Genomic DNA, 12,099 nt, shown 5'->3' with positions numbered 1-12,099 from the left:
GGTACAACACCTGTTTTAACGTGATATTGTTGTTCTTCAGTCTGGTTGATACAACACCTGTTTTAACGTGATATTGTTGTGAGCTTAGTCTGGTTGATACAACACCTGTTTTAACCGTGGGAGCTTAGTCTGGTTGATACTGTTTTAACTGATACCTGTCTTTTACAACACCTGTTTTAATGTGATATTGTTGTTCGTGGGAGCTTAGTCTGGTTGATACAACACCTGTTTTAACGTGATATTGTTGTGATACAACACCTGTTTTAATGTGATATTGTTGTTGGGAGCTTAGTCTGGTTGATACAACACCTGTTTTTAACGTGGGAGCTTAGTCTGGTTGATACAACACCTGTTTTAACGTGATATTGTTGTTCGTGGGAGCTTAGTCTGGTTGATACAACACCTGTTTTAACGTGATATTGTTGTTCGTGGGAGCTTAGTCTGGTTGATACAACACCTGTTTTAACGTGATATTGTTGTTCGTGGGAGCTTAGTCTGGTTGATACAACACCTGTTTTAATGTGATATTGTTGTTCGTGGGAGCTTAGTCTGGTTGATACAACACCTGTTTTAACGTGATATTGTTGTTCGTGGGAGCTTAGTCTGGTTGATTGATATTGTTGTTCGTGGGAGCTTAGTCTGGTTGATACAACACCTGTTTTAACCTGATATTGTTGTTCGTGGGAGCTTAGTCTGGTTGATACAACACCTGTTTTAACGTGATATTGTTGTCCGTGGGAGCTTAGTCTGGTTGATACAACACCTGTTTTAACGTGATATTGTTGTCCGTGGGAGCTTAGTCACCTGTTTTAACGTGATATTGTTGTTGCTTAGTCAACACCTGTTTTAACCTGTTATTGTTGTTCGTGGGAGCTTAGTCTGGTTGATACAACACCTGTTTTAATGTGATATTGTTGTTGTGGGAGCTTAGTCTGGTTGATACACCTGTTTTAATGTGATATTGTTGTTCGTGGGAGCTTAGTCTGGTTGATACAACACCTGCTGATAGTGGGAGCTTAGTCTGGTTGATACAACACCTGTTTTAACCTGATATTGTTGTTCGTGGGAGCTTAGTCTGATTGATACAACACCTGTTTTCTGATATTGTTGTTTGCTTAGTCTGGTTGATAACACCTGTCTTTTAACCTGTTTTAATGTGATATTGTTGTTCGTGGGAGCTTAGTCTGATTGATACAACACCTGTTTTAATGTGATATTGTTGTTCGTGGGAGCTTAGTCTGGTTGAACACCTGTTTTAATGTGATATTGTTGTTGTGGGAGCTTAGTCTTTTACACCGGGAGCTTAGTCTGGTTGATACAACACCTGTTTTAACGTGATATTGTTGTCCGTGGGAGCTTAGTCTGGTTGATACAACACCTGTTTTAACCTGATATTGTTGTTCGTGGGTTCGTGGGAGCTTAGTCTGATACAACACCTGTTTTAACCTGATATTGTTGTTCGTTTTGGGAGCTTAGTCTGATACAACACCTGTTTTAATGTGATATTGTTGTTCGTGGGAGCTTAGTCTGGTTGATACAACACCTGTTTTAACGTGATATTGTTGTTCTTAGTCTGGTTGGAGCTTAGTCTGGTTGATACAACACCTGTTTTAACCTGATATTGTTGTTCGTGGGAGCTTAGTCTGGTTGATACAACACCTGTTTTAATGTGATATTGTTGTTCTGATATTGTTGGAGCTTAGTCTGGTTGATACAAACTGTTTTAACCTGTTATTGTTTTTGAGTCTGTTGATACAACACCTGTTTTAACCTGATAAACTTAGTCTTTGATACAACACCTGTTTTCTTCTCTGGTCTGTTTTAACCTGATAGGGAGCTTAGTCTGGTTGATACAACACCTGTTTTTGATGTGGAAACTTTTGGGTTTCTTCTTGGTCTCAGAGTAATAACACTAGAAACACTAATAATTATGGTCCAATGTCCTACATTTCTCGTTATTGAGACACAAGTTGGAACTCACCTAAAATGGGAAAATGTGTGTGACTTTCTAAACCCCCACTGTTTGTCTACAGAAAGACCCCGTGTTCCACCCAAATGTTTGCTGTGTGTTTTTGTGTGTTGTTTCTGGGGTGTTAGAAATTCTTCTTTTTGTTTTCCTATCTGAAGTTGGATTCGAGATTAGATGGTTTCTAGATTAGATGTTTCAGATCAGTACTACTGTGTACTATAAATAATAGTTTTGGGCACAAATATTGATTCATTTGATATCGATTTGTGCAAGGCATATTGTGATATCGGTTTATCATTCCTGTTAAGCTACTGTATTATGTAAAAAGGAGTACCGAGAAACCATCTCACAGACCTTCGCACAGGCTCTCAACTTGGTATGCTCGATTGCCTGCTGATGGGCCATCAAGGGCTTCACATTGTTTTCAAACTGGTTGGGATATGTTAAAAGACTTCCAAAACATTCACACCTGGCCCAATGCACAATCAGGAAGCAGTTGTCTGGATTTCACAGAGTTGAAAAACTGATATATATATATATATATATATAAATAATCTCCCAGGTGTTTGTGGAGCTGAACGAGTTGGTGATGGATAAGAACCAGGAGTTGCAGTGGCGGGAGACGGCCCGCTGGATCAAATTTGAGGAGGACGTGGAGGAGGAGACGGACCGCTGGGGCAAACCCCACGTTGCCTCGCTCTCCTTCCGTAGTCTTCTGGAGCTCCGCAAGACCATCTCCCACGGTGAGAGAAAGAGGGGAAGGGGGGACTAGGTGGGAATAAAGAGGGCGAGGGGGAGAAGGAGTTGGGAAAGGAGAGGGTGAAAGAGGGAAGGGAGTGGGTGAGTTAGGAAAAGAGGAAATGGAGTGATGAAGAGAGAGGGTAGGAAGAGATTGAGGAGGAAGGGAAGATAAAGGAGGAATAAATACAAATTGAGGGATGAGAAAGGCAAGAGAATGAAGTAGCGTTTGTTAAAGGGGCACATTGGGGGGTGTTTATTTAGGTGCGGTGCTGCTGGACCTGAACCAGCACACCTTGCCTGGCATTGCCCATCAGGTGGTGGAGCAGATGATAATCTCTGACCAGATCAAAGTGGAGGACCGGGCCAATGTCCTCAGAGCCCTACTACTCAAACACAGGTATCTCTGTTTGTCTTGCTGTATGTAATCCTTTATCTACCCTGCTACCTACGGTATTCACAGTGTTTATATACATCATTGGTACTTCTACACAAACTCAGTTCAGGCGTTCTCTCTCTCTCCTCTGCAGTCACCCGAGCGACGAGAAAGAACACAGCTCTTTCACGCAGAACATCTCTGCCGCCAGCCTGGCCTCCCTGATGGTGAACCACCACAGCAGCAGCAACCACATAGGCCAAGCCGAGCCCTCTGCCATTGATCCCGTCGTAGGTGGAGGAGAGGCCGCCTGCATCCTTCCAGACACCCGCATTGACATGGAGAAGAGCGAGGTCTTCACTTGAAAGTGTGGCTGTGTTTTTGGGAGTGTGTGGGGTTGAGTGTGTCTGTGTGTGCAGGATGTTTGTGAGTCTGAGCGTTTTTGTGAGCTCTGTTTGTGTAGTAGTGTGTTGTGTGAGTTGTGTTTCTGGGTGGGTGTACGCATTCATCTTTATCCACTTGTCTAGGTGATTGTTTATTGGTTTTTTTTTTGTCTGTGTGGTGTCTAAACGACGTTTTCGTCTACAGAAAGACAGTCCTCCCAAATTGGGCATGCACAGGTCCAAGTCCAAACATGAGCTCAAGTTGCTGGAGAAGATTCCGGAAAATGCAGAGGCCACCGTCGTCCTCGTAGGTATGCCTTACTGTTCAAATCAAATCAAATGTTATTTGTTACATGCTTCGTAGACAACAGTGAAATGCTTACCACGAGGGAGAGGTTGTTGTTCTGGTACTACACTGACCTCTGACCTCTTCCCTCATGGGATGCTGTCTAATCGTCATCGGTGATCAGGCCTAACAAACTGTCGTGGGTGAACAGGGTGTACAGGAAGGGACTAAGCATGCACCCCTGAGGGGCCCCCGTGTTAAGGGTCAGCTTGGCGGATGCATTGTTGCCTACCCTCCCCACCTGGGGGCGCCTGTCAGGAAGTCCAGGATTCAGTTGCAGAGGTTTCCTTGAAACATGTAGGTATTACAGACTGGGTCAGGGAGAGGTTGAAAATGTCAGTGAAGATGCTTGCCAGCTGGTCAGCGCATGCTCTGAGTACGTGTCCTGGTAATCAGTCTGCAGCCTTGTGAATGTTAACCTGTTTAAAGGCCGTACTCACATCGGCTACGGAGAGCGTGATCATACATTCGTCCGGAACAGCTGGTGCTCTCATGCATGTTTCAGTGTTGCTTGTCTCGAATCATTAAAGTTCAATTACATTTAATAACTGTCTCTCGCAGGCACCGTGGCCTTCCTGGAGCAGCCATCCATGGCATTTGTGCGTCTGCAGGAAGCCGTGCTGCTGGAGTCTGTGCTGGAGGTGCCCGTCCCTGTACGTTTCCTCTTCCTTCTAATGGGCCCGCCCATCGCCAACATCGACTACCACCAGATCGGCCGCTCCATCTCCACACTTATGTCTGACAAGGCGAGTTAACCGTTGGGTAACCCATACTGCCCTGTGTGGCTCAGTTGGTAAGAACGTGGCACTAGCAACACAAAGATTGTGGCTTCAACTCTCACAGAGATCACATACAGAAAATGTATGCACTCACTGTCCTGTAAATCACTTTGAATAACTCTGATAAGTGGCATATATTATTGTTATTATTTCACCACAGCACTTCCACGAGGCGGCGTACATGGCGGACGAGCGGCAGGATCTGCTGAACGCCATCAACAGCTTTCTGGACTGTAGCATTGTGCTGCCGCCGTCTGAGGTGGCTGGCGAGGAGCTGCTTCGCTCGGTGGCCCGCTTCCAGAGAGAGATGCTCCACAAGAGAGAGGAGCAGCAGGGCAAGAAGCTCAAGGTCAAAGAGCCCAAGAGCCCAAAGGATAAAGGTAATAGAGACAGGTATACACTGATACACTCAGATATGCACAGACATATACTCCAGAGAGGAACCGAAGGGCAAACTACTGGCCAAAAAACCCAAAGGTCCTATGGACAAGGGTGACAAAGACATGTACTGGAGCAAGGAGCTTGAGGGCTACCTGACCAGCAAATAACCCCCTCCCTCCCTCCCTCCCGCAGCTCTGCAGGCACCCTTCAAACCTGGGGATGACCCTCTGCGCCGGTCGGGCCACCTGTTTGGGGGGCTGATCAGTGACGCCGCACGGCGCTACCCCAAATATGCCAGTGACTTCCGTGATGCACTCAACCCCCAGTGCATGGCTGCCATCATCTTCATTTACTTCGCTGCTCTGTCGCCCGCTGTCACCTTTGGAGGACTGCTGGGTCAGTCACTCAGAGCCCCATTGGGGGAGGGAAGAAAGGAGGGGGGGAGGGAAAGAAGAGGGACAATTACTAAATAGAAATGAAGCTTAAAAGAGGGATGGAGTCTATAGTTGGCTTTATCATTTTGAGTTGGTATTCACTTTCTCCATCCCGTCCTCTCTTCTTTTTCTTCTAGGTGAGAAAACGGGGGGGTTGATTGGCGTGTCGGAGCTGATCATCGCCACGGCGATGCAGGGGGTCATCTTTTCCCTCCTGGGGGCACAGCCTCTGCTGGTGGTGGGCTTCTCTGGACCCCTCCTGGTTTTTGAGGAGGCCTTCTACTCAGTGAGCAACGAACCCAATTCTTCCATTCTGTTATTCCCCCTTCTCCCCAAATGTGGTTCACTCCCCTGGCAAGGATTTACAAGTAATAAACTGGTTGCAGAATTACTGGATTCCCAGTTGAAGGATTTCCTGCTTATTCCTTCCTAATTCCAGAAATCTTTTAAATGAAAAAAAACGATGAACTTTGGGAAAGTTTCCGCGATTCTGCAACCCAAACTGGTGCAAGGAATATGGTTGCAATGTGTGCATGATAATGTCACTTTCTTGAACATAACCCAAAGTTGCCTCGTGGTTCTGTATTGCAGTTCTGCAATGCCAACCATATAGAGTACTTGACGGGCCGGGTGTGGATTGGCTTCTGGCTGGTGCTCATCGTGGTCATCATAGTGGCCTTTGAAGGTAGCTTCCTGGTCCGCTTCGTCACGCGCTTCACCCAGGAGATCTTCTCCTTCCTCATCTCCCTCATCTTCATCTACGAGACCTTCTCGAAACTGGGCAAGGTGAGGTTTAGAGGAGGAGCGCCCTTTAACACTGGGCAAGGTGAGGTTTAGAGGAGGAGCACCCTTTAACACTGGGCATGGTGAGGTTTAGAGGAGGAGCACCCTTTAACACTGGGCAAGGTGAGGTTTAGAGGAGGAGCGCCCTTTAACACTGGGCAAGGTGAGGTTTAGAGGAGGAGGACCCTTTAACACTGGGCAAGGTGAGGTTTAGAGGAGGAGGACCCTTTAACACTGGGCAAGGTGAGGTTTAGAGGAGAGCCCTTTAACACTGGGCAAGGTGAGGTTTAGAGGAGGAGCCTTTAACACTGGGCAAGGTGAGGTTTAGAGGAGGAGCACCCTTTAACACTGGGCAAGGTGAGGTTTAGAGGAGGAGCCTTTAACACTGGGCAAGGTGAGGTTTAGAGGAGGAGCTCCCTTTAACACTGGGCAAGGTGAGGTTTAGAGGAGGAGCACCCTTTAACACTGGGCAAGGTGAGGTTTAGAGGAGGAGGACCCTTTAACACTGGGCAAGGTGAGGTTTAGAGGAGGAGCACCCTTTAACACTGGGCAAGATGAGGTTTAGAGGAGGAGCACCCTTTAACACTGGGCAAGGTGAGGTTTAGAGGAGGACCCTTTAACACTGGGCAAGATGAGGTTTAGAGGAGGACCACCCTTTAACACTGGGCAAGGTGAGGTTTAGAGGAGGACCCTTTAACACTGGGCAAGGTGAGGTTTAGAGGAGGACCCTTTAACACTGGGCAAGGTGAGGTTTAGAGGAGGAGGACCCTTTAACACTGGGCAAGGTGAGGTTTAGAGGAGGAGCGCCCTTTAACACTGGGCAAGGTGAGGTTTAGAGGAGGAGCACCCTTTAACACTGGGCAAGGTGAGGTTTAGAGGAGGACCCTTTAACACTGGGCAAGGTGAGGTTTAGAGGAGGACCCTTTAACACTGGGCAATGTGAGGTTTAGAGGAGGAGGACCCTTTAACACTGGGCCAGGTGAGGTTTAGAGGAGGAGCACCCTTTAACACTGGGCAAGGTGAGGTTTAGAGGAGGAGCACCCTTTAACACTGGGCAAGGTGAGGTTTAGAGGAGGAGCACCCTTTAACACTGGGCAAGGTGAGGTTTAGAGGAGGACCCTTTAACACTGGGCAAGGTGAGGTTTAGAGGAGGAGCGCCCTTTAACACTGGGCAAGGTGAGGTTTAGAGGAGGAGGACCCTTTAACACTGGGCAAGGTGAGGTTTAGAGGAGGAGGACCCTTTAACACTGGGCAAGCTGAGGTTTAGAGGAGGAGCGCCCTTTAACACTGGGCAAGGTGAGGTTTAGAGGAGGAGCACCCTTTAACACTGGGCAAGGTGAGGTTTAGAGGAGGAGGACCCTTTAACACTGGGCAAGGTGAGATTTAGAGGAGGAGGACCCTTTAACACTGGGCAAGGTGAGGTTTAGAGGAGGACCCTTTAACACTGGGCAAGGTGAGGTTTAGAGGAGGAGCGCCCTTTGACACTGGGCAAGGTGAGGTTTAGAGGAGGACCCTTTAACACTGGGCAAGGTGAGGTTTAGAGGAGGACCCTTTAACACTGGGCAAGGTGAGGTTTAGAGGAGGAGGACCCTTTAACACTGGGCAAGGTGAGGTTTAGAGGAGGAGCGCCCTTTAACACTGGGCAAGGTGAGGTTTAGAGGAGGAGGACCCTTTAACACTGGGCAAGGTGAGGTTTAGAGGAGGAGGACCCTTTAACACTGGGCAAGGTGAGGTTTAGAGGAGGAGCACCCTTTAACACTGGGCAAGGTGAGGTTTAGAGGAGGAGGACCCTTTAACACTGGGCAAGGTGAGGTTTAGAGGAGGACCCTTTAACACTGGGCAAGGTGAGGTTTAGAGGAGGAGCACCCTTTAACACTGGGCAAGGTGAGGTTTAGAGGAGGAGCACCCTTTAACACTGGGCAAGGTGAGGTTTAGAGGAGGACCCTTTAACACTGGGCAAGGTGAGGTTTAGAGGAGGAGGACCCTTTAACACTGGGCAAGGTGAGGTTTAGAGGAGGAGCGCCCTTTAACACTGGGCAAGGTGAGGTTTAGAGGAGGAGGACCCTTTAACACTGGGCAAGGTGAGGTTTAGAGGAGGAGGACCCTTTAACACTGGGCACGGTGAGGTTTAGAGGAGGAGCGCCCTTTAACACTGGGCAAGGTGAGGTTTAGAGAAGGACCCTTTAACACTGGGCAAGGTGAGGTTTAGAGGAGGACCCTTTAACACTGGGCAAGGTGAGGTTTAGAGGAGGAGGACCCTTTAACACTGGGCAAGGTGAGGTTTAGAGGAGGAGGACCCTTTAACACTGGGCAAGGTGAGGTTTAGAGGAGGACCCTTTAACACTGGGCAAGGTGAGGTTTAGAGAAGGACCCTTTAACACTGGGCAAGGTGAGGTTTAGAGGAGGACCCTTTAACACTGGGCAAGGTGAGGTTTAGAGGAGGAGGACCCTTTAACACTGGGCAAGGTGAGGTTTAGAGGAGGAGGACCCTTTAACACTGGGCAAGGTGAGGTTTAGAGGAGGACCCTTTAACACTGGGCAAGGTGAGGTTTAGAGGAGGAGCACCCTTTAACACTGGGCAAGGTGAGGTTTAGAGGAGGAGCACCCTTTAACACTGGGCAAGGTGAGGTTTAGAGGAGGACCCTTTAACACTGGGCAAGGTGAGGTTTAGAGGAGGAGGACCCTTTAACACTGGGCAAGGTGAGGTTTAGAGGAGGAGGACCCTTTAACACTGGGCAAGGTGAGGTTTAGAGGAGGAGCGCCCTTTAACACTGGGCAAGGTGAGGTTTAGAGGAGGACCCTTTAACACTGGGCAAGGTGAGGTTTAGAGGAGGAGCACCCTTTAACACTGGGCAAGGTGAGGTTTAGAGGAGGAGGACCCTTTAACACTGGGCAAGGTGATGTTTAGAGGAGGACCCTTTAACACTGGGCAAGGTGAGGTTTAGAGGAGGAGCGCCCTTTAACACTGGGCAAGGTGAGGTTTAGAGGAGGACCCTTTAACACTGGGCAAGGTGAGGTTTAGAGGAGGAGCACCCTTTAACACTGGGCAAGGTGAGGTTTAGAGGAGGACCCTTTAACACTGGGCAAGGTGAGGTTTAGAGGAGGAGGACCCTTTAACACTGGGCAAGGTGAGGTTTAGAGGAGGAGGACCCTTTAACACTGGGCAAGATGAGGTTTAGAGGAGGACCCTTTAACACTGGGCAAGGTGAGGTTTAGAGGAGGAGCACCCTTTAACACTGGGCAAGGTGAGGTTTAGAGGAGGAGCACCCTTTAACACTGGGCAAGGTGAGGTTTAGAGGAGGAGGACCCTTTAACACTGGGCAAGGTGAGGTTTAGAGGAGGAGGACCCTTTAACACTGGGCAAGGTGAGGTTTAGAGGAGAGACCCTTTAACACTGGGCAAGGTGAGGTTTAGAGGAGGACCCTTTAACACTGGGCAAGGTGAGGTTTAGAGGAGGACCCTTTAACACTGGGCAAGGTGAGGTTTAGAGGAGGAGGACCCTTTAACACTGGGCAAGGTGAGGTTTAGAGGAGGAGCACCCTTTAACACTGGGCAAGGTGAGGTTTAGAGGAGGAGGACCCTTTAACACTGGGCAAGGTGAGGTTTAGAGGAGGAGCACCCTTTAACACTGGGCAAGGTGAGGTTTAGAGGAGGAGCACCCTTTAACACTGGGCAAGGTGAGGTTTAGAGGAGGAGCGCCCTTTAACACTGGGCAAGGTGAGGTTTAGAGGAGGAGCACCCTTTAACACTGGGCAAGGTGAGGTTTAGAGGAGGAGGACCCTTTAACACTGGGCAAGGTGAGGTTTAGAGGAGGAGCACCCTTTAACACTGGGCAAGGTGAGGTTTAGAGGAGGAGGACCCTTTAACACTGGGCAAGGTGAGGTTTAGAGGAGGAGCGACCCTTTAACACTGGGCAAGGTGAGGTTTAGAGGAGGAGCACCCTTTAACACTGGGCAAGGTGAGGTTTAGAGGAGGACCCTTTAACACTGGGCAAGGTGAGGTTTAGAGGAGGACCCTTTAACACTGGGCAAGGTGAGGTTTAGAGGAGAGGACCCTTTAACACTGGGCAAGGTGAGGTTTAGAGGAGGAGCACCCTTTAACACTGGGCAAGGTGAGGTTTAGAGGAGGAGCACCCTTTAACACTGGGCAAGGTGAGGTTTAGAGGAGGAGCACCCTTTAACACTGGGCAGGTGAGGTTTAGAGGAGGTTTAACACTGGGCAAGGTGAGGTTTAGAGGAGGACCCTTTAACACTGGGCAAGGTGAGGTTTAGAGGAGGAGGACCCTTTAACACTGGGCAAGGTGAGGTTTAGAGGAGGAGGACCCTTTAACACTGGGCAAGGTGAGGTTTAGAGGAGGAGCGCCCTTTAACACTGGGCAAGGTGAGGTTTAGAGGAGGAGCACCCTTTAACACTGGGCAAGGAGTTTAGAGGAGGAGGACCCTTTAACACTGGGCAAGGTGAGGTTTAGAGGAGGAGGACCCTTTAACACTGGGCAAGGTGAGGTTTAGAGGAGGACCCTTTAACACTGGGCAAGGTGAGGTTTAGAGGAGGAGGACCCTTTAACACTGGGCAAGGTGAGGTTTAGAGGAGGAGGACCCTTTAACACTGGGCAAGGTGAGGTTTAGAGGAGGAGGACCCTTTAACACTGGGCAAGGTGAGGTTTAGAGGAGGAGGTTAACACTGGGCAAGGTGAGGTTTAGAGGAGGAGCACCCTTTAACACTGGGCAAGGTGAGGTTTAGAGGAGGAGGACCCTTTAACACTGGGCAAGGTGAGGTTTAGAGGAGGACCCTTTAACACTGGGCAAGGTGAGGTTTAGAGGAGGAGCACCCTTTAACACTGGGCAAGGTGAGGTTTAGAGGAGGAGGACCCTTTAACACTGGGCAAGGTGAGGTTTAGAGGAGGAGGACCCTTTAACACTGGGCAAGGTGAGGTTTAGAGGAGGACCCTTTAACACTGGGCAGGTGAGGTTTAGAGGAGGAGCCCTTTAACACTGGGCAAGGTGAGGTTTAGAGGAGGAGGACCCTTTAACACTGGGCAAGGTGAGGTTTAGAGGAGGAGCACCCTTTAACACTGGGCAAGGTGAGGTTTAGAGGAGGAGCACCCTTTAACACTGGGCAAGGTGAGGTTTAGAGGAGGAGCACCCTTTAACACTGGGCAAGGTGAGGTTTAGAGGAGGAGGACCCTTTAACACTGGGCAAGGTGAGGTTTAGAGGAGGAGCACCCTTTAACACTGGGCAAGGTGAGGTTTAGAGGAGGAGAACCCTTTAACACTGGGCAAGGTGAGGTTTAGAGGAGGAGGACCCTTTAACACTGGGCAAGGTGAGGTTTAGAGGAGGAGTGGCCTTTAACACTGGGCAAGGTGAGGTTTAGAGGAGGAGCGCCCTTTAACACTGGGCAAGGTGAGGTTTAGAGGAGGACCCTTTAACACTGGGCAAGGTGAGGTTTAGAGGAGGAGCACCCTTTAACACTGGGCAAGGTGAGGTTTAGAGGAGGACCCTTTAACACTGGGCAAGGTGAGGTTTAAAGGAGGAGCGACCCTTTAACACTGGGCAAGGTGAGGTTTAGGAGGAGGACCCTTTAACACTGGGCAAGGTGAGGTTTAGAGGAGGAGCACCCTTTAACACTGGGCAAGGTGAGGTTTAGAGGAGGAGCACCCTTTAACACTGGGCAAGGTGAGGTTTAGAGGAGGAGCACCCTTTAACACTGGGCAAGGTGAGGTTTAGAGGAGCGCCCTTTAACACTGGGCAAGGTGAGGTTTAGAGGAGGAGGACCCTTTAACACTGGGCAAGGTGAGGTTTAGAGGAGGAGCACCCTTTAACACTGGGCAAGGTGAGGTTTAGAGGAGCGCCCTTTAACACTGGGCAAGGTGAGGTTTAGAGGAGGACCCTTTAACACTGGGCAAGTTGAGG

The 12,099-nt window shown here is 49.1% G+C and overlaps 1 protein-coding gene and 1 long non-coding RNA gene across 8 annotated transcripts in view; one reads left to right on the top strand and one right to left on the bottom strand.

The window, feature by feature from the left end:
• LOC118401645 (anion exchange protein 2-like) overlaps positions 1-12,099 on the top strand; it is an 80,431-nt gene that overhangs the window by 34,319 nt on the left and 34,013 nt on the right. For all 5 annotated transcript variants that reach the window (XM_052477294.1, XM_052477296.1, XM_052477293.1 and 2 more), the window contains 9 exons: positions 2,532-2,712; positions 2,972-3,107; positions 3,238-3,436; positions 3,672-3,777; positions 4,374-4,558; positions 4,752-4,971; positions 5,165-5,368; positions 5,544-5,692; positions 5,998-6,192. In XM_052477294.1, coding sequence (XP_052333254.1) covers positions 2,532-2,712; positions 2,972-3,107; positions 3,238-3,436; positions 3,672-3,777; positions 4,374-4,558; positions 4,752-4,971; positions 5,165-5,368; positions 5,544-5,692; positions 5,998-6,192 — 1,575 coding nt within the window. The remainder of the gene's footprint in view (positions 1-2,531; positions 2,713-2,971; positions 3,108-3,237; positions 3,437-3,671; positions 3,778-4,373; positions 4,559-4,751; positions 4,972-5,164; positions 5,369-5,543; positions 5,693-5,997; positions 6,193-12,099) is intronic.
• Positions 174-2,465, bottom strand: LOC127911066 (uncharacterized). 3 transcript variants are annotated; one of them, XR_008077525.1, is made up of 6 exons: positions 1,860-2,465; positions 1,616-1,659; positions 1,325-1,388; positions 656-763; positions 350-565; positions 174-225 (listed from the first exon to the last, which is right to left on the bottom strand). It is a non-coding gene; the product is annotated as an uncharacterized LOC127911066 (long non-coding RNA). The 3 variants fall into 3 exon arrangements; XR_008077524.1 differs by lacking the exon at positions 174-225 and having other exon boundaries at positions 332-565; XR_008077526.1 differs by lacking the exon at positions 174-225 and having other exon boundaries at positions 332-511.

This window comes from Oncorhynchus keta, chromosome 23 (genome assembly GCF_023373465.1).
Source record: "Oncorhynchus keta strain PuntledgeMale-10-30-2019 chromosome 23, Oket_V2, whole genome shotgun sequence".
Lineage (NCBI taxonomy): Eukaryota > Metazoa > Chordata > Actinopteri > Salmoniformes > Salmonidae > Oncorhynchus > Oncorhynchus keta.
This window is presented reverse-complemented; position numbering and strand designations above follow the sequence as displayed.